We start from the raw sequence: 22,550 nt of genomic DNA on the forward strand, positions 1-22,550 counted from the left end.
TTTTTATTTCTGTTACCTACTGCAAGTCATGTTAAAATTTGTAAAAAAATATGATCATTAAAAAAATGTTTCAACAATATTACAAATATATGCAACATACTAATATTATATCGCAACACAACGTACGAAGCAAAAGTTTTATCTTATGTATCAAAAACATATTTTTTAATTTATATAAAGTACTAGCGGCTACGCCCCTAGAGGCCTCTAGTGGCACTTGAAATGTTTTTTTTTATATTTAAAATATGTCCATGTTGCGATTGACGTTTATGTTTGCGTTGAACTCTCTTTTGAAATCGAGAACGTAAAAAAATTTAGATTTTTTGTGATTTTCTCTTTCCCGGGACATATGAGAATCTACCCTGCTAAGGAGAACCCGATCGGTTCAGCAGTTAGCAAGATCCTTTTGTACACACAGACAAACAAACAGACAAACATCCTGTTACTTTAGTATAAGGATTTTTAATAGCGAAGCTTTCCTATAATTAGGGTCGGTCCATGCGTCCAGACGTCACAGACAGTTAGCCCTTTTCGTTAATTTAAACAGGTTATAATTGTCCTATCGATTCCAAACTTTTCCTGTTGATTCCTGTAGTAGGTACGAGCAACTCTATAATCGTTACCAGAATTCATTACGTCCATTTTAAACATGTTGATTTTTAACTTTTTTGACAACAAATTTTTATGTGATAAAATTATCCGATTGATCTGATATTTGGAATACTGATACCTAGGACAACAAAGTACAATGTTATAAGCGAAGCATCTCTATAATTAAGTCCTAAAAATATCCTGTATTTAAGCATTTTTTCAACATTATTTCAAATTTGTTTCAATTTTATACATTTATATTCTGATAATTTAGTTCTGATACTCTTCAAGTGTCCTACCATTTAGAGCTCTGCTTTCATAGATGTTGTCATTATTGTTATGTTTACATTTTTGTGGATTGTTTTTCTTCATTTTCTAATTCTATTTCTTCAGCTTGATTTTGAGTTCCAATGTAGATGATTCCATTCATGATTACAATTACTAAAATTTATAAGAATATGATTTATGTAGAGTGTAGACCCAATAAGAAATTTTCAAAACACTCCCCTAGAAGTCTTATCCCCCCCTTAATGGTGTAGAACGGGGATGTAGAGGTTTATTCAACCCAAGTTAAAATTATGCCTGAGCTATTGTCATATGATTTGTAAATCTTCAAATTAGTGAAACCAATAATAGATTTTTCTCGTATTCATTCGAATCCGGTGGATAGTAACCGGTTCTCATCCATACGAAAAAACGATGTATATCATCGTATTATAACCAGCTTTCTACGAATATACAAATGCACAATCATAAGAATAAAACCAGTTTTTTAGCCGGTGCTAAACTAGTTTTAATCTTATAATTGTACATTCTATATCCGCGGAAAGCGGTTTATAATACGATGAAAGAAATAACTATTAAACTACAATTTCTATCATTTTTTCATAGCATTCAACAATTCGTTGTTATATTATTTTCTTCCAAAAAATTGATAAATTTGATTAGTAATATTAAAACTTACTAATACCTGTATATAAAGCTGCACATACCAACAAGAAGGCGCCTAAAATAAAATTTCATCTAGATAAATGGTTATAGAATACGTGTATATTTTCGTCAATATAGGTTGCTAATATACACATCAGGCATTGGCCAATGCGTTTCTTCGTGGTTAGTGGAGTGGATGGGCTAATGAAGGCGCCTATAATACAATTTCATCTAGATAAATGGATATATAATACGTGGATATTTTGACAGGGGAATTTCTTTGTCTATTTAGGTTGCTAATATAGTCCTCAGGTTTTGGCCAATAAGTTCCTCCATGGGAGGGGATGGGATGTAAAGTTATAAGAGTTAAGCCAACTGGGAGAAACTTTTTATCAGGGTATGCAAGAATCTCTCACAACATCCATATATTTTATATCCGGTTCAAGATAAGATATACTGAATTCAACCAGATTTGAAGAAGAAACAAGGATGACAGCATCCATAAGTAGCGAAGCTAGAAAATTTAGATATACTTCCGGAATAAAACGAACTACTAAGCATAGTTATAAAAAAACTAAAACAAGTCACGAAACCTTTTAGATTTATAATGTGAAAATCTAGGAATTGATCTACCATCCAAAGTAATCGACAAATCTTCATGAAACTTATATGAAAAATGTGAATTTATTTAATCATTAAAAATTTGAGTCGTGTATCTTGAATTGGAGCCGAGATAATCACGTTTCCCCCAAGACATTTCAGAGGGACGGACATAAAGATAGACGAACATTTCAAGTTATACAGTAGCTTTGCTACTAAAAAACATTATGTAAATAACTTTTTACACAAGCACATAGTACAATTGAAAAAAATATACATATAAATTAATTTGTGTAGATTAGATTAATTGCTGTTGCATCATTCATTTAGATACTTGATTTTTTTTTTCTATCTTAGCGCCTTTATAATAAGTATTTATAGTATTATTATAGTATAAGTATTATTGAAGCATTCCGCGGATATTAAAATGAAAAATTATTAAACTAGTATTAACTTTATGATTTTTATTTTAATATTTGTGGAAAATTATTTGTAATACTGGAAATCATTGCAATTTTAAATTGGTTAATAAGCTGTAACCAACAAGTAAATTAGTAGGAGGTTTCGTGATTTTGGGTGACATTCCTTCGCAGAAATAACAACCATTTTATAGAATAGAATAGAATAGAATTTATGGGTATAGTCCTTTCCATGACATCGCTCCATATGGGGCGATGATTTTCTATAGCTCCTTCAAGGAGCTATAGCATAGCCTCTTATCATATGGAGCGATGTGATAGCCCCTTTTAAGGAGCGTTCATATCGCCCCTTATGATAAGAGGCTATGCTATAGCTCCTTCATGGCCTCTTAATAGCTCCTTTAAAGGGGCGTTCATATCGCCTCTTATGATAAGAGGCTATGCTATAGCCCCATGATGGCTCCTTTATAGCCTCTCCATCGCCCCTCCGTAGTCCCTTACCTTAATTTATATAACAACCCACTTGATGGCCCCTACATCGCTCCTCCATCGCCCCTTCTCCAAATTTATATTACATTGTACTTTGATGGCCCCTACATCGCTCCTACATCGCCCCTTCATCGCTCCTACATCGCTCCTTCATCGCTCCTTCTCCAAATTTATATTAAATTGTACTGTGATGGCCCCTACATCGCTCCTACATCGCTCCTTCTCCAAATTTATATTAAATTGTACTGTGATGGCCCCTACATCGCTCCTACATCGCTCCTTCATCGCTCCTACATCGCCCCTTCATCGCTCCTTCTCCAAATTTATATTACATTGCAACTTGATGGCCCCTACATCGCTGCTACATCGCTCCTTCATCGCTCCTACATCGCCCCTCCATCGCTCCTACATCGCTCCTTCTCCAAATTTATATTAAATTGTACTGTGATGGCCCCTACATCGCTCCTACATCGCTCCTTCATCGCTCCTACATCGCCCCTTCATCGCTCCTTCTCCAAATTTATATTACATTGTACTTTGATGGCCCCTACATCGCCCCTCCATTGCCCCTCCATCGCTCCTACATCGCCCCTCCATTGCTCCTTCATCGCTCCTTCTCCAAATTTATATTACATTGTACTTTGATGGCTCCTACATCGCCCCTCCATCGCTCCTACATCGCCCCTCCATCGCTCCTACATCGCTCCTTCTCCAAATTTATATTAAATTGTACTGTGATGGCCCCTACATCGCTCCTACATCACTCCTACATCGCTCCTACATCGCTCCTTCATCGCTCCTACATCGCCCCTTCATCGCTCCTTCTCCAAATTTATATTACATTGTACTTTGATGGCCCCTACATCGCCCCTCCATCGCTCCTACATCGCTCCTTCATCGCTCCTTCTCCAAATTTATATTAAATTGTACTGTGATGGCCCCTACATCGCTCCTACATCGCTCCTTCATTGCTCCTACATCGCCCCTTCATCGCTCCTTCTCCAAATTTATATTACATTGCAACTTGATGGCCCCTACATCGCTCCTACATAGCTCCTCCATCGCTCCTCCATCGCTCCTTCATCGCTCCTACATCGCCCCTTCATCGCTCCTTCTCCAAATTTATATTACATTGCAACTTGATGGCCCCTACATCGCTCCTCCATCGCCCCTTAATAGCCCCTTACCTTAATTTATATAACAAAGCTCCTATATGGCCTCTCTATCGCCCCTTAATAGCCACTTAATTTAATTATATAACATTGCCCCTACATAGCCTCTCCATCGCCCCTTAATAGCCCCTTACCTAAATTTATATAACAAAGCTCCTATATAGCCTCTCCATCGCCCCTTAATAGCCCCTTACCTTAATTATGTAACATAGCCCCTACATAGCCTCTCAATCGCCCCTTAATAGCCTCTTACCTTAATTTATATAACATAGCCCCTACATAGCCTCTCCATCGCCCCTTAATAGCCCCTTACCTTAATTTATATAACATAGCCCTACATAGCCTCTCCATCGCCCCTTAATAGCCCCTTACCTTAATTTATATAGCATAGCCCCTACATAGCCTCTCCATCGCCCCTTAATAGCCTTTTACCTTAATTTATATAATCCTTACCTTAATATATATAACATAGCCCCTACATAGCCTCTCCATCGCCCCTAAATAGCCCCTTACCCTAATTTATATAACATAGCCCCTACATAGCCTCTCCATCGCCCCTTAATAGCCCCTTACCTTAATTTATATAACATAGCCTCTACATAGCCTCTCCATCGCCCCTTAATAGCCCCTTACCTTAATTTATATAACATAGCCCTACATAGCCTCTCCATCGCCCCTTAATAGCCCCTTACCTTAATTTATATAGCATAGCCCCTACATAGCCTCTCCATCGCCCCTTAATAGCCTCTTACCTTAATTTATATAATCCTTACCTTAATATATATAACATAGCCCCTACATAGCCTCTCCATCGCCCCTAAATAGCCCCTTACCCTAATTTATATAACATAGCCCCTACATAGCCTCTCCATCGCCCCTTAATAGCCCCTTACCTTAATTTATATAACATAGCCTCTACATAGCCTCTCCATCGCCCCTTAATAGCCCCTTACCTTAATTTATATAACATAGCCCTACATAGCCTCTCCATCGCCCCTTAATAGCCCCTTACCTTAATTTATATAGCATAGCCCCTACATAGCCTCTCCATCGCCCCTTAATAGCCTCTTACCTTAATTTTTATAATCCTTACCTTAATTTATATAACATAGCCCCTACATAGCCTCTCCATCGCCCCTTAATAGCTCCTTACCTTAATTTATATAACATAGCCCCTACATAGCCTCTCCATCGCCCCTTAATAGCCCCTTACCTTAATTTATATAACATAGCCCTACATAGCCTCTCCATCGCCCCTTAATAGCCCCTTACCTTAATTTATATAGCATAGCCCCTACATAGCCTCTCCATCGCCCCTTAATAGCCTCTTACCTTAATTTATATAATCCTTACCTTAATATATATAACATAGCCCCTACATAGCCTCTCCATCGCCCCTAAATAGCCCCTTACCCTAATTTATATAACAAAGCTCCTATATGGCCTCTCTATCGCCCCTTAATAGCCACTTAATTTAATTATATAACATTGCCCCTACATAGCCTCTCCATCGCCCCTTAATAGCCCCTTACCTAAATTTATATAACAAAGCTCCTATATAGCCTCTCCATCGCCCCTTAATAGCCCCTTACCTTAATTATGTAACATAGCCCCTACATAGCCTCTCAATCGCCCCTTAATAGCCTCTTACCTTAATTTATATAACATAGCCCCTACATAGCCTCTCCATCGCCCCTTAATAGCCCCTTACCTTAATTTATATAACATGGCCCTACATAGCCTCTCCATCGCCCCTTAATAGCCCCTTACCTTAATTTATATAGCATAGCCCCTACATAGCCTCTCCATCGCCCCTTAATAGCCTCTTACCTTAATTATGTAACATAGCCCCTACATAGCCTCTCCATCGCCCCTTAATATCCCCTTACCTTAATTATATAACATAGCTCCTACATAGCCTCCCCATCGCCCCTTAATAGCCCCTTACCCGATTTTATATAACATAGCCCCTAAATAGCCTCTCCATCGCCCCTTAATAGCCCCTTACCTTAATTTATATAACATAGCCCCTACATAGCCTCTCCATCGCCCCTTAATAGTCCTTTACCTTAATTTATATAAAATAGCCCCTATATAGCCTCTCCATCGCCCCTTAATAGCCAATTTATATAACATAGCCGCTACATAGCCTCTCCATCGCCCCTTAATAGCTCCTTACCTTAATTTATATAACATAGCCTCTCCATCGCCCCTTAATAGCCCTCCATCGCCACTTAAAAGCCCCTTACCTTAATTTATATAACATAGCCTCTACATAGCCTCTCCATCGCCCCTTAATAGCCCCTTATATCCTCCTTCAAAACAGTTATACACCTTCCCAGGATCTATTGGTAGCTACCCTATAAAGGAGAACCATATTGGTTCTGCAGTTAGCAATCTTCTTTGATACATACAGACAATGATCCTGTTACTTTTTATAAGGATTAAAAATAAAATGGCCTAAAGCCATCTCATTACCCATAGGAAGCTTCACTGTAAAGGAGAACCATGTCGGTTTAGTGGTTAGCAAGGTACAGACAGACATACATACAGACAAAGATCCTGTTACTTTATTATAAGGATTAAAACATCGCCCCTCCATCGCTCCTACATCGCCCCTCCATCGCTCCTACATCGCTCCTTCTCCAAATTTATATTAAATTGTACTGTGATGGCCCCTACATCGCTCCTACATCACTCCTACATCGCTCCTACATCGCTCCTTCATCGCTCCTACATCGCCCCTTCATCGCTCCTTCTCCAAATTTATATTACATTGTACTTTGATGGCCCCTACATCGCCCCTCCATCGCTCCTACATCGCTCCTTCATCGCTCCTTCTCCAAATTTATATTAAATTGTACTGTGATGGCCCCTACATCGCCCCTTAATAGCCCCTTACCTTAATTTATATAACAAAGCTCCTATATGGCCTCTCTATCGCCCCTTAATAGCCACTTAATTTAATTATATAACATTGCCCTTACATAGCCTCTCCATCGCCCCTTAATAGCCCCTTACCTAAATTTATATAACAAAGCTCCTATATAGCCTCTCCATCGCCCCTTAATAGCCCCTTACCTTAATTATGTAACATAGCCCCTACATAGCCTCTCAATCGCCCCTTAATAGCCTCTTACCTTAATTTATATAGCATAGCCCCTACATAGCCTCTCCATCGCCCCTTAATAGCCTCTTACCTTAATTATGTAACATAGCCCCTACATAGCCTCTCCATCGCCCCTTAATATCCCCTTACCTTAATTATATAACATAGCTCCTATATAGCCTCTCCATCGCCCCTTAATAGCCCCTTACCTTAATTTATATAACATAGCCCTACATAGCCTCTCCATCGCCCCTTAATAGCCCCTTACCTTAATTTATATAGCATAGCCCCTACATAGCCTCTCCATCGCCCCTTAATAGCCTCTTACCTTAATTTTTATAATCCTTACCTTAATATATATAACATAGCCCCTACATAGCCTCTCCATCGCCCCTAAATAGCCCCTTACCCTAATTTATATAACATAGCCCCTACATAGCCTCTCCATCGCCCCTTAATAGCTCCTTACCTTAATTTATATAACATAGCCCCTACATAGCCTCTCCATCGCCCCTTAATAGCCCCTTACCTTAATTTATATAACATAGCCCTACATAGCCTCTCCATCGCCCCTTAATAGCCCCTTACCTTAATTTATATAGCATAGCCCTTACATAGCCTCTCCATCGCCCCTTAATAGCCTCTTACCTTAATTTATATAATCCTTACCTTAATATATATAACATAGCCCCTACATAGCCTCTCCATCGCCCCTAAATAGCCCCTTACCCTAATTTATATAACAAAGCTCCTATATGGCCTCTCTATCGCCCCTTAATAGCCACTTAATTTAATTATATAACATTGCCCCTACATAGCCTCTCCATCGCCCCTTAATAGCCCCTTACCTAAATTTATATAACAAAGCTCCTATATAGCCTCTCCATCGCCCCTTAATAGCCCCTTACCTTAATTATGTAACATAGCCCCTACATAGCCTCTCAATCGCCCCTTAATAGCCTCTTACCTTAATTTATATAACATAGCCCCTACATAGCCTCTCCATCGCCCCTTAATAGCCCCTTACCTTAATTTATATAACATAGCCCTACATAGCCTCTCCATCGCCCCTTAATAGCCCCTTACCTTAATTTATATAGCATAGCCCCTACATAGCCTCTCCATCGCCCCTTAATAGCCTCTTACCTTAATTATGTAACATAGCCCCTACATAGCCTCTCCATCGCCCCTTAATATCCCCTTACCTTAATTATATAACATAGCTCCTACATAGCCTCCCCATCGCCCCTTAATAGCCCCTTACCCGATTTTATATAACATAGCCCCTAAATAGCCTCTCCATCGCCCCTTAATAGCCCCTTACCTTAATTTATATAACATAGCCCCTACATAGCCTCTCCATCGCCCCTTAATAGTCCTTTACCTTAATTTATATAAAATAGCCCCTATATAGCCTCTCCATCGCCCCTTAATAGCCAATTTATATAACATAGCCGCTACATAGCCTCTCCATCGCCCCTTAATAGCTCCTTACCTTAATTTATATAACATAGCCTCTCCATCGCCCCTTAATAGCCCTCCATCGCCACTTAAAAGCCCCTTACCTTAATTTATATAACATAGCCTCTACATAGCCTCTCCATCGCCCCTTAATAGCCCCTTATATCCTCCTTCAAAACAGTTATACACCTTCCCAGGATCTATTGGAAGCTACCCTATAAAGGAGAACCATATTGGTTCTGCAGTTAGCGATCTTCTTTGATACATACAGACAATGATCCTGTTACTTTTTATAAGGATTAAAAATAAAATGGCCTAAAGCCATCTCATTACCCATAGGAAGCTTCACTGTAAAGGAGAACCATGTCGGTTTAGTGGTTAGCAAGGTACAGACAGACATACATACAGACAAAGATCCTGTTACTTTATTATAAGGATTAAAATAAAATAGTTATTAACCTCCCCAGGACCTATGAGAAGCTACCCTATTAAGGAGAACGATCTCAGGACCTATAGGAATCTTCACTGTAAAGGAGAACCATATTGGTTCAGCGGTTAGCAAGATCCTTCGGTACAGACAGACATTCATACATACAGACAAAGATTCTGTTAATTTATTTTAAGAAATACAGATAAAATTGTTATAAACCTTTCCAGGCCTAAAACCATCTCAGGACCTAATTTCTGCCGTTGACAACTCGAGTTAAGTTACTATATTATTTTTACAATGTTTAACTTATCTGTTATTATTGGCTGACGAAAAGTTTGGGCAAAAAAAAAATTTATTCTTCAATGAAATATCTCTCCAGTATAATTTTGCCAAGTGCTAATTTATTAAGAATAAAGTTTGCCACAAATTTACCAAAAAATCTCATTGTCATTTCGCCAGGGAGGATTAGGATAGTTCCCAAAGTGTTATAAGTTGGCTTATCCAAGAGTGCTGTCTAGTCTCCAAAGTTTTATAATACCGTTTTCTTATTCGTTAGATTAACAACCTTGGGGACTTTATATTGTTTTGTGATTGTTTAGTTCATTAAGTTGAGTGTCTAAATGTTTCAACCACTAATTCTAAACTAAAGAAGGGGTAATTTTGTGAATCATCAATGGGAATAATTAATATATAAACATACATATATATACAGTGTTTTTTTTTATGAGAGCATTTTTGAAAGCAATTTTACCCTACTTATAGTTATCAGAATTTAATGATTAATGGCTTATTCTCTTCGTTTTTTATAACCATTAACAGAAAAGCAAAAAAATATTTCAGTTTTTATTTAAAAAGTACAGTAAATTCAAAATTTCAAAACATGGGTGTCAACATCTAAAATAGTTATTTCTCGCATCGTATTATAAACGGCTTTCCGCGGATATAGAAAGTACAATTATGAGATTAAAACTAGTTTTTTTAGCCCCGAGGTGCAGAAGGCACCGGCTAAAAAAACTGGGTTTAATCTTATGATTGTACATATCTATATTCGTAGAAAGCTGGATATAATACGATGCTAGACATAGTTTTTTCGTATGGATGAGAACCGGTTCCTATCCGGCTATGTAGGGGCTATGCTATATAAATTAAGGTAAGGGGCTATTAAGGGGCGATGGAGAGGCTATGTAGGGCTATGTTATATAAATTAAGGTAAGGGGCTATTAAGGGGCGATGGAGAGGCTATGTAGAGGCTATGTTATATAAATTAAGGTAAGGGGCTATTAAGGGGCGATGGAGAGGCTATGTAGGGGCTATGTTATATAAATTAGGGTAAGGGGCTATTTAGGGGCGATGGAGAGGCTATGTAGGGGCTATGTTATATATATTAAGGTAAGGATTATATAAATTAAGGTAAGAGGCTATTAAGGGGCGATGGAGAGGCTATGTAGGGGCTATGCTATATAAATTAAGGTAAGGGGCTATTAAGGGGCGATGGAGAGGCTATGTAGGGCTATGTTATATAAATTAAGGTAAGGGGCTATTAAGGGGCGATGGAGAGGCTATGTAGGGGCTATGTTATATAAATTAGGGTAAGGGGCTATTCAGGGGCGATGGAGAGGCTATGTAGGGGCTATGTTATATATATTAAGGTAAGGATTATATAAATTAAGGTAAGAGGCTATTAAGGGGCGATGGAGAGGCTATGTAGGGGCTATGCTATATAAATTAAGGTAAGGGGCTATTAAGGGGCGATGGAGAGGCTATGTAGGGCTATGTTATATAAATTAAGGTAAGGGGCTATTAAGGGGCGATGGAGAGGCTATGTAGGGGCTATGTTATATAAATTAAGGTAAGGAGCTATTAAGGGGCGATGGAGAGGCTATGTAGGGGCTATGTTATATAAATTAGGGTAAGGGGCTATTTAGGGGCGATGGAGAGGCTATGTAGGGGCTATGTTATATATATTAAGGTAAGGATTATATAAATTAAGGTAAGAGGCTATTAAGGGGCGATGGAGAGGCTATGTAGGGGCTATGCTATATAAATTAAGGTAAGGGGCTATTAAGGGGCGATGGAGAGGCTATGTAGGGCTATGTTATATAAATTAAGGTAAGGGGCTATTAAGGGGCGATGGAGAGGCTATGTAGAGGCTATGTTATATAAATTAAGGTAAGGGGCTATTAAGGGGCGATGGAGAGGCTATGTAGGGGCTATGTTATATAAATTAAGGTAAGGAGCTATTAAGGGGCGATGGAGAGGCTATGTAGGGGCTATGTTATATAAATTAGGGTAAGGGGCTATTCAGGGGCGATGGAGAGGCTATGTAGGGGCTATGTTATATATATTAAGGTAAGGATTATATAAATTAAGGTAAGAGGCTATTAAGGGGCGATGAAAAGGCTATGTAGGGGCTATGCTATATAAATTAAGGTAAGGGGCTATTAAGGGGCGATGGAGAGGCTATGTAGGGCTATGTTATATAAATTAAGGTAAGGGGCTATTAAGGGGCGATGGAGAGGCTATGTAGAGGCTATGTTATATAAATTAAGGTAAGGGGCTATTAAGGGGCGATGGAGAGGCTATGTAGGGGCTATGTTATATAAATTAGGGTAAGGGGCTATTTAGGGGCGATGGAGAGGCTATGTAGGGGCTATGTTATATATATTAAGGTAAGGATTATATAAATTAAGGTAAGAGGCTATTAAGGGGCGATGGAGAGGCTATGTAGGGGCTATGCTATATAAATTAAGGTAAGGGGCTATTAAGGGGCGATGGAGAGGCTATGTAGGGCTATGTTATATAAATTAAGGTAAGGGGCTATTAAGGGGCGATGGAGAGGCTATGTAGGGGCTATGTTATATAAATTAGGGTAAGGGGCTATTCAGGGGCGATGGAGAGGCTATGTAGGGGCTATGTTATATATATTAAGGTAAGGATTATATAAATTAAGGTAAGAGGCTATTAAGGGGCGATGGAGAGGCTATGTAGGGGCTATGCTATATAAATTAAGGTAAGGGGCTATTAAGGGGCGATGGAGAGGCTATGTAGGGCTATGTTATATAAATTAAGGTAAGGGGCTATTAAGGGGCGATGGAGAGGCTATGTAGAGGCTATGTTATATAAATTAAGGTAAGGGGCTATTAAGGGGCGATGGAGAGGCTATGTAGGGGCTATGTTATATAAATTAGGGTAAGGGGCTATTTAGGGGCGATGGAGAGGCTATGTAGGGGCTATGTTATATATATTAAGGTAAGGATTATATAAATTAAGGTAAGAGGCTATTAAGGGGCGATGGAGAGGCTATGTAGGGGCTATGCTATATAAATTAAGGTAAGGGGCTATTAAGGGGCGATGGAGAGGCTATGTAGGGCTATGTTATATAAATTAAGGTAAGGGGCTATTAAGGGGCGATGGAGAGGCTATGTAGGGGCTATGTTATATAAATTAGGGTAAGGGGCTATTCAGGGGCGATGGAGAGGCTATGTAGGGGCTATGTTATATATATTAAGGTAAGGATTATATAAATTAAGGTAAGAGGCTATTAAGGGGCGATGGAGAGGCTATGTAGGGGCTATGCTATATAAATTAAGGTAAGGGGCTATTAAGGGGCGATGGAGAGGCTATGTAGGGCTATGTTATATAAATTAAGGTAAGGGGCTATTAAGGGGCGATGGAGAGGCTATGTAGGGGCTATGTTATATAAATTAAGGTAAGGAGCTATTAAGGGGCGATGGAGAGGCTATGTAGGGGCTATGTTATATAAATTAGGGTAAGGGGCTATTTAGGGGCGATGGAGAGGCTATGTAGGGGCTATGTTATATATATTAAGGTAAGGATTATATAAATTAAGGTAAGAGGCTATTAAGGGGCGATGGAGAGGCTATGTAGGGGCTATGCTATATAAATTAAGGTAAGGGGCTATTAAGGGGCGATGGAGAGGCTATGTAGGGCTATGTTATATAAATTAAGGTAAGGGGCTATTAAGGGGCGATGGAGAGGCTATGTAGAGGCTATGTTATATAAATTAAGGTAAGGGGCTATTAAGGGGCGATGGAGAGGCTATGTAGGGGCTATGTTATATAAATTAGGGTAAGGGGCTATTTAGGGGCGATGGAGAGGCTATGTAGGGGCTATGTTATATATATTAAGGTAAGGATTATATAAATTAAGGTAAGAGGCTATTAAGGGGCGATGGAGAGGCTATGTAGGGGCTATGCTATATAAATTAAGGTAAGGGGCTATTAAGGGGCGATGGAGAGGCTATGTAGGGCTATGTTATATAAATTAAGGTAAGGGGCTATTAAGGGGCGATGGAGAGGCTATGTAGGGGCTATGTTATATAAATTAAGGTAAGGAGCTATTAAGGGGCGATGGAGAGGCTATGTAGGGGCTATGTTATATAAATTAGGGTAAGGGGCTATTTAGGGGCGATGGAGAGGCTATGTAGGGGCTATGTTATATATATTAAGGTAAGGATTATATAAATTAAGGTAAGAGGCTATTAAGGGGCGATGGAGAGGCTATGTAGGGGCTATGCTATATAAATTAAGGTAAGGGGCTATTAAGGGGCGATGGAGAGGCTATGTAGGGCTATGTTATATAAATTAAGGTAAGGGGCTATTAAGGGGCGATGGAGAGGCTATGTAGAGGCTATGTTATATAAATTAAGGTAAGGGGCTATTAAGGGGCGATGGAGAGGCTATGTAGGGGCTATGTTATATAAATTAAGGTAAGGAGCTATTAAGGGGCGATGGAGAGGCTATGTAGGGGCTATGTTATATAAATTAGGGTAAGGGGCTATTCAGGGGCGATGGAGAGGCTATGTAGGGGCTATGTTATATATATTAAGGTAAGGATTATATAAATTAAGGTAAGAGGCTATTAAGGGGCGATGGAGAGGCTATGTAGGGGCTATGCTATATAAATTAAGGTAAGGGGCTATTAAGGGGCGATGGAGAGGCTATGTAGGGCTATGTTATATAAATTAAGGTAAGGGGCTATTAAGGGGCGATGGAGAGGCTATGTAGAGGCTATGTTATATAAATTAAGGTAAGGGGCTATTAAGGGGCGATGGAGAGGCTATGTAGGGGCTATGTTATATAAATTAGGGTAAGGGGCTATTTAGGGGCGATGGAGAGGCTATGTAGGGGCTATGTTATATATATTAAGGTAAGGATTATATAAATTAAGGTAAGAGGCTATTAAGGGGCGATGGAGAGGCTATGTAGGGGCTATGCTATATAAATTAAGGTAAGGGGCTATTAAGGGGCGATGGAGAGGCTATGTAGGGCTATGTTATATAAATTAAGGTAAGGGGCTATTAAGGGGCGATGGAGAGGCTATGTAGGGGCTATGTTATATAAATTAAGGTAAGGAGCTATTAAGGGGCGATGGAGAGGCTATGTAGGGGCTATGTTATATAAATTAGGGTAAGGGGCTATTTAGGGGCGATGGAGAGGCTATGTAGGGGCTATGTTATATATATTAAGGTAAGGATTATATAAATTAAGGTAAGAGGCTATTAAGGGGCGATGGAGAGGCTATGTAGGGGCTATGCTATATAAATTAAGGTAAGGGGCTATTAAGGGGCGATGGAGAGGCTATGTAGGGCTATGTTATATAAATTAAGGTAAGGGGCTATTAAGGGGCGATGGAGAGGCTATGTAGAGGCTATGTTATATAAATTAAGGTAAGGGGCTATTAAGGGGCGATGGAGAGGCTATGTAGGGGCTATGTTATATAAATTAAGGTAAGGAGCTATTAAGGGGCGATGGAGAGGCTATGTAGGGGCTATGTTATATAAATTAAGGTAAGGGGCGATGGAGAGGCTATGTAGGGGCTATGTTATATAAATTAAGGTAATGGGCTTTTAAGGGGCGATGGAGAGGCTATGTAGGAGCTATGTTATATAAATTAAGGTAAGGGACTATTAAGGGGCAATGGAGAGGCTATGTAGGAGCTTTGTTATATAAATAAAGGTAAGGGGCTATTAGGGGCGATGGAGAGGCTATGTAGGGGCTTTGTTATATAAATTAAGATAAGGGGCTATTAAGGGGCGATGGAGAGGCTATGTAGGGGCTATGTTATAAAAATTAAGGTAAGGAGCTATTAAGGGGCGATGGAGAGGCTATGTAGGGGCTTTTTTATATAAATTAAGGTAAGGGGCTATTAAGGGGCGATGGGGCGATGGAGGAGCGATGGAGGAGAGATGTAGGGGCCATCAAAGTACAATGTAATATAAATTTGTGGAAGGAGCGATGAAGGGGCGATGTAGGAGCGATGGAGGAGCGATGGAGGAGCGATGTAGCAGCGATGTAGGGGCCATCAAGTTGCAATGTTATATAAATTTGGAGAAGGAGCGATGAAGGGGCGATGGAGGAGCGATGTAGGAGCGATGTAGGGGCCATCAAGTTGCAATGTAATATAAATTTGGAGAAGGAGCGATGAAGGGGCGATGTAGGAGCGATGAAGGAGCGATGTAGGAGCGATGTAGGGGCCATCACAGTACAATGTAATATAAATTTGAAGAAGGAGCGATGAAGGGGCGATGTAGGAGCGATGGAGGGGCGATGTAGGGGCCATCAAAGTACAATGTAATATAAATTTGAAGAAGGAGCGATGAAGGGGTGATGTAGGAGCGATGGAGGGGCGATGTAGGGGCCATCAAAGTACAATGTAATATAAATTTGGAGAAGGAGCGATGGAGGAGCGATGAAGGGGCGATGTAGGAGCGATGTAGGGGCCATCAAGGGACTAAGATATATATAATAGTGAAGGGGCCATGAAGAGGCGATATTTAATTAAATAGCCCCTTGGGATAAGAGGACATATCATCTCCTCTTTAGAAGGGGCGATAAAGGAGCGATAAAGGATCATTTAATCGCCTCTTAGGGCAAGGGGCTATCAAATCGCTCCTTTCAAGGAGTCATAACATCGCCTCTTGTTATAAGGGGCTATTAAATCGCTCCTTTCAAGGAGCCAATACATCGCCCCTTGTCATAAGAGGCGATCAATTAAAATCATCGCCCCATATGGAGCGATGTCATGGAAAGGACTATACCCGAATTTATTAACTAATGCAATACATTTAAATTATTAAATATACATATAAAATCATATTTTAAAAATTGCATAGCAAGGAGTAATTAAGCCTTGGAGTAGGCCGTAAATTTACCCCTTTAATTGATTTCATTTATCATTTTATTTATAGCCAGAAATTACAAAAATTATTTATTATATAAAGATATTTACACGAATTTAATAGATCAATAATTAAGTGGGTTGACTAAATAACTATTTACAGTTACAGAAGTTGGTACAGATTTTATTTCTTACAGGAAAAGCATTTTCTTTTGTTGCAATGAAATGATTTATAATTTAAAAGATAATCTTTTTTAATCATGGACAATGATTTCTTTACAGAGTCTTGAATTTTTTACCCCCCTCAAAATTAAAAATACAATACATTAGATTACCCCCTTCAAAATAAAAAAAAAGCTTGTATGTCCCTGTATAAGTCTCCTAATTATAATGTAAGATTTATTTCTCATGTTGGCTATACCTTCTTCCTTTATCAATTCCCCCACTTGATATAAGCTCAACTCACAAACAAGAAACCTATAAAGCAGACAACTAAAAAGACAGACACACATTCAATTACTTCAGTACATAAGGATAAAGTTTTACTAATTTAGAGATGGGACATTAGGGTGTAATTTAACGTTCCCCAACGTTTTGTAAATACGTTCATTGGCCTCCAAAAATTTTGGAATTTTCAACTACAATTTAGCCCTATCCAAATTCTTGATAGAGAATTTTAATCTACAAAAGTTTAATTTTGTTGGTAATAATTCCAGATAGAGGGGGGGCATTGGGCTGTTTATTAAACTAGACCCGAAAGTTTTATAATAACGTTTTCTTTCTTATTCGCTGGCCTAACAAATTTGGGGGTCCTTTATTGAATTTTTTAAGTTTAGTGTCAAAACGTTTTAACCACTAATTGTAATCTACAGAAAGGGTAATTTTGTGTATCATCATTGAGGATGTACAATGTACATTAATTTATCAACCATTGTCTAATACTCTTAGATTCCTGATTAATTAAAATTCCATTGTCTTATTCCTTAAGATTCCTTAATAAAACATATCCTACCTGGAAAGACAGCCACTGTATATTTGTACAAATTTCCATAAATAGGACCAGCAAACAAGGGCAATACCGCCTAGAAAGTAAAATGTATTTTTAGATACAATCATTGCCTTTAGAAAAATATTTATTTCGCTTACAATCTTAGGTACATTTTTTCTTTTTTATAAAATTTTATATTTGATGATTTATAAATAGCACTCTGTGAATATTAAAATAAAAATATTAAAACCTTTTTTGTTATCCCCGAGGGGCCGTGGACCTGGTTTAACAAAACTGGAACTAATTTTATGATTTTATTTTAAACATTCATTGGAAATTGTCTGTAAAAACTGTTATTCATAATTTTTAGAACCGATTCTAATCCAGCGGATATTAATCGGTTTTGAAGCCACACTGGAAATTTAATTCTAAAACGTGTTGTTGTTAGAAACCTGAAATAATCCAAACATACTGAAAACTCTTCCAACCTCAGTTGGTTCTACACATTTAGTAACTAAAGACCTAAACACAAAAAAAGTAATAATTGCAGCTTTTAGTGCCTATAAAAAAATTAAGTCATACAGTACAAATTGCCAATGATAAGTCAATTTAATATACATTTGCATTGGCCAATGGTAAAATGTATAAAGTCCTATCATTGGCAATTTGTATGACTTATTTTTTATAGGCACTATAAGCTGCTTCCAAAAAAAGTAATAAATTAAAGGAAGACGTTAAAAGTACCATGTAAAAAAGATTTTTGTCCCTTTTTGAACGAGGTACTTACATCGTCAATTAAAGGAAGCCTGTAGGAAGTTTGGGGTTTTGATTCTACTCGTAGCAGTGTTTCAGCAGTATATTTCCTGCAGACTTTCTTTTAATAAGCACCTTTTTTTCACATATGTTGATTGATGTAAAAGAGAAGCCTGCTTTCTTAGAAGGACATGTGGTTACTTTTTGATAGTTATTACTTATTTTGAATGGCTTTCAGCTCAGCTGTCGCTGGAGATTTATCAAATAAAATCAATGTTGTAATTAAAAGCAGGGAAGGGGGTGGGGGGTGGTATATTGTGCTGTCTATTACACTAGTCCCCAAAGTTTTATAATAACGTTTTCTTATTCATTGGCTTAACAACTTTGGGGACTCTCATTGAATTTTGATTGGTTGGTTTATTTTGTTGAGTGTGCAAACGTTTCAACAAATAATTTGGGATGTGCATCAGTTTATTGGCCATTGGCTTCTCCCTTCGATCCCTGAATTACCTAGTTACAGTGGTATGTGTTATCCTCAGCATATTCTGAATACCTGCCATGTAGATTAACCAATCATAATTTTCATCTAAAAAAGGATACATTATCATGGCCTTAATGTAGGCATGAGCGGTTATGCTCTAGAACCTTTAGGGGCACTTAGTTGGGAGGGGGAAAAACCACCCTACACCTAATTTCATCTTGAGTTTAAATAATTTTTTTTTTAATTTTGGGGGGTCATATTTTATTGGGAAGGTAAAAAATTTGTTAAAATCCTTCTCTGGACCTATAAGAAGCTACACTATAAAGAACAAGCAAATCGGTTAAGATCCTTCGCTACAAGCAAAAATAGTTTATCTCTATTCCTTATTCTAACCATGACAGCAGAAAGAAAAACAACATACAAAGCAACTATCTTTTACTGGGAAGTTGATGGTTTCAAATCTAAGCCTAAAACTAGAGATATTATGTGCCATTTGAGTTCTGTTATATGCTTATGATATTATTTGTAAGAGTATGGGGAATGCCTTCACTCACAAACAAGAAAAATACTTGACCATGTATTGTTATGACTTCAAGACAAAGGTCATTCTATTTAGAAGTTGGTTGTATTTACACAAGTAAATTTATCTATCTTAAATATACATATCTCATGATGAAGTCCATTTAACTTTTAATGGACCTTAGGGGATAGGCAATGGACGATAAATTACAACACATCCCCAATAATTCTAAACAAAATTAATCCTTCTGAAAATCATAACCATTGGTTGAAAAGTGTAATCACTTTTACTTTGTAAGATTTAATTAAAATACCCAATGTTTTTTAAGGCAATGAATAAGAAAAAGTGATTATAATTTTTTTTGGTAATTTTGAGGTAAATTTGTTACCTGCTGGTATTGCACAAAGAATTACCATGTGGAGGATGGATGTTAATCCGGCAAGGATTCCTAAAATGATTAAGTGATAAGAAAATTTAGCAATCGGTTTAGCAGTTACTGAGATCTTAAACTTCAGACAGATGGACAGACCGATGGATGGACAGACATTCACTGTTTTACTTTGTATTATAGATAAGTCTAAACAAAATTTTATATGGATTTAATTCAAAATCGCTTAAAATACATGACACTGTTTCAGGTATACTTTTAGGACTTGAAATATTATAATATTTGAACTTGTTGTGATAGGAATCATTATTCCAAAAGTCAGATCAATAGGATAATTCAGTCATACAAAAAGTAAAAAATCAGCATTTTTTAATAAATGTCCGAACTACATTTCTGGAAACAATTATAGAGTTGCTACGCTTTCTTAGTTGTAACTAACTGTTACAGGAATCACCATGAAAAGTTTGATAATTATATGACAATTCTAACATGCCAGAATTAACAATAAGAGTTATCCATTTCAGCCAGACAGACACTTATTACAAAAAAGCTTTGCTTAAAAAAATAACCAATTGTCATATCATGAAGTTTCATTTTGTTGGACAACCAAGGAAGAGCTGCATACATAGCAATCATACCAATAAAACCAATAACACCACTGTAAACACTAAACTAAAAAATTACAAAATTTCATAATAAGTAAACAAAAAGTCAAAGATCTAAAATTGTCCTAGAATCATACCTAATCTGTTTATATATCACCATTTAACCCTTACAGATCGGGCCTAAATTCCCACCTTAATAGATTGGGGGGGGGGGGGGGGGGGTCATATTGACCCCCCCCTCTATCTCGGCTCCTGTTACAGTTAGAGACATAAATTTTTTTTCTGGTGGTTCATGTGTATTTTTAGAGAAAATTACTGATATTATCCTCTTAGAAATTGACAGCGAACTATGAACTCTGGCCGAAGCGCTCGGCTCCCTACAAAATTGAAAAAAATTGATAAAAAAATTTCTAAGAGGATAACGCCAAATTACTTATGCTAGTCATAGCGGTCAGACCGCTCCTTAGCCGCTTTTTAGCTGCCAGCCGCTAAATATTAAAACAGCTGTAGAGCAGCCAATGTTGCGGCTAGGATGACCAAATTTTAGAACGAACTTTTATTTTTTATAACGAAAAAATTACTTTTTCTGATCATCTCCGAAAAATGTCAAATAACGGAAACCGCCATTTTCGGCGGTTATGGCAGTAAAACGGCGGTTGGCGGCACCAACTAATATTTTTATCTGTTTATTGTTGCTCAAGGATTTACCAAAAAAATTGATAGGTTTCTAGCTGTAATAGAAGCCACGATATTTATGATATATGTCTGTAGTAAAAGCCGGTCAAAAATCGGTCATAAGTCGGTCAGGGAGCGGTCAAATGGTCATAACACCACTTTTCTCAGAAGGTCATTGATATCTAAGTATTCACCGAAAAAATTTTAGGTTTCTACCTTTTACACAAAAGTCATAATGTAGAAATTAAGATTTATTTAGAATTTTTTTCTAAATTTGGTGCCACCTAATCGACTTTGACTGGACGCCACGACCGACACAGAACAGATATCTTTATAAGATCAACTCTTTTCGACGTATAATTACTAAACTTTAAAAGTCATGAAGTCACAACTCTCTATCCTACCTACAAAAAAAAATGACATTGAAAAAACTAGAGGGTGGGGTCAATATGACCCCCCCCCCCCAATCTGTAAGGGTTAATAACTTAATGTTATAAATGCAAAGAGTTGTTTTTATATCTTTACCTTTGTTGTTGACCAACTGAAATGTCGACGAAAGTATAAGTACTCGGTAGAACCTTAAGTAGAAAAATAATGAAATTGGGTAACATGCAAACCATCTGCCCCCCAAACATACGGGTATATTAAAAATATCATTCGTCAAAAGTAACCCAAATTGCTTTTTACCAAATCGCTACAAACCTTCCCTGTATCAATGATTAGTAAATTACATTGTAATTGGAAACATAATATTGGTTAAGCGGTTAGGGAGATCCTTTGGTACAAACAAACACACACAGACCCTGTTACTTTATTTAGAGAATGACCTAAGAAAAATGTCCTCCTATTAAATATATAACATTCAGCTCGACCCAAACACTTACTTTTTCTATTACATAGAACTATGAGGCCAAAACATACAGTTAACAACATAATCATTCTAAATAATAAAGACACGACAAGGATAATATGTCCATGATGATAAATTTTGTAACAATTACAAGCTCATTACATTTTAGGTTTATTAATATTAAGAATTGATTTCTAGCTACTTAAAATCTGGCATTGATTAAGGTTAAAAAACAAAACATTTTAACTATCTTTAAGATTTAGATATACTTTGGATAAGGATTAAATTTGCTACTACTCAGGGGTAAAAATCAATTCTACAAAAAAAATCACGAATCCTTTTAAAGTATGTGAAAGCATATTTTGTTTTCTCATGTAAGTGAAGAGGGGTTGGTAATAAGGGAAGAAAAAGGGGAAGGGGGTTGTGGGGAAATTTTCCTTTAGAATTGTTTTTTAGAATATCATTCCCTTGTCCCTGGCTACAACTAAAGATAACCTATCTATCTATTTTTCTATCGTCAAAAAAGATAATCAAACATACTCCGGGTAAAGAGTTGCTTCGCAACTACCAAAGAAGATAGTATCTATCTATTTATCTATCTACCCACCTTCTCCCACTATTGTTTCTCTTTTTAAAAACAGCTTTAAAGCCTCCAGTTATATTGTCTACTTCAAAACAAGTGACACATTTTCCTAAGTTGGGTAAATAACATTTATTTTGTAATTTATAAAGATCTACAAAGATAGATATATATATGACAGCTTAGCCGCTAGTGACAAATATACGTAGAACAACTTCTATTTGCAACATTTAAAATAATGTTATTCTTTCTTTATATCTTTATATTTTTATGTTGTTATATTTTTGGGGGTATTTTTATTGGAAGTGTGGAGATAATCCTCGCAAAATAATTAAAAAACCTTCGCTGGGCCTATAAAAAGATTCACTG

General features: G+C 37.6%; 1 protein-coding gene across 1 annotated transcript; it reads right to left on the reverse strand.

Annotated features, from left to right (window-relative positions):
* Nucleotides 1-448: 448 nt before the first annotated feature.
* Nucleotides 449-22,291, reverse strand: LOC145333781 (putative peptidoglycan muropeptide transporter SLC46). Its single transcript, XM_080179015.1, has 10 exons — nt 22,209-22,291; nt 21,636-21,691; nt 21,277-21,329; nt 20,041-20,143; nt 19,472-19,531; nt 18,593-18,668; nt 17,782-17,851; nt 17,354-17,423; nt 1,562-1,597; nt 449-1,032 (listed from the first exon to the last, which is right to left on the reverse strand). Exons 2-10 carry the CDS (start codon nt 21,688-21,690, stop codon nt 935-937), a joined length of 621 nt encoding a protein of 206 aa, XP_080035141.1. The 5' UTR covers nt 21,691; nt 22,209-22,291; the 3' UTR covers nt 449-934.
* Between the last annotated feature and the right edge of the window lie 259 nt (nt 22,292-22,550).

Source organism: Acartia tonsa, chromosome 12 (assembly GCF_053477335.1).
Source record: "Acartia tonsa isolate MP-2025a chromosome 12, ASM5347733v1, whole genome shotgun sequence".
Taxonomy (NCBI): Eukaryota; Metazoa; Arthropoda; class Copepoda; order Calanoida; family Acartiidae; genus Acartia; species Acartia tonsa.

Coding starts and splice junctions, on each gene's coding strand:
- LOC145333781 (XM_080179015.1), bottom strand. CDS start 21,690: ATGATTATGTTGTTAACTGTATGTTTTGGCCTCATAGTTCTATGTAAT. Junction 17,424..17,781: donor GTATGTTTGGATTATTTCAG/GTTTCTAACAAC, acceptor TTTACTTTCTAG/GCGGTATTGCCCTTGTTTGC. Junction 1,598..17,353: donor TACAGTGGCTGTCTTTCCAG/GTAGGATATGTT, acceptor ATTTTATTTTAG/GCGCCTTCTTGTTGGTATGT.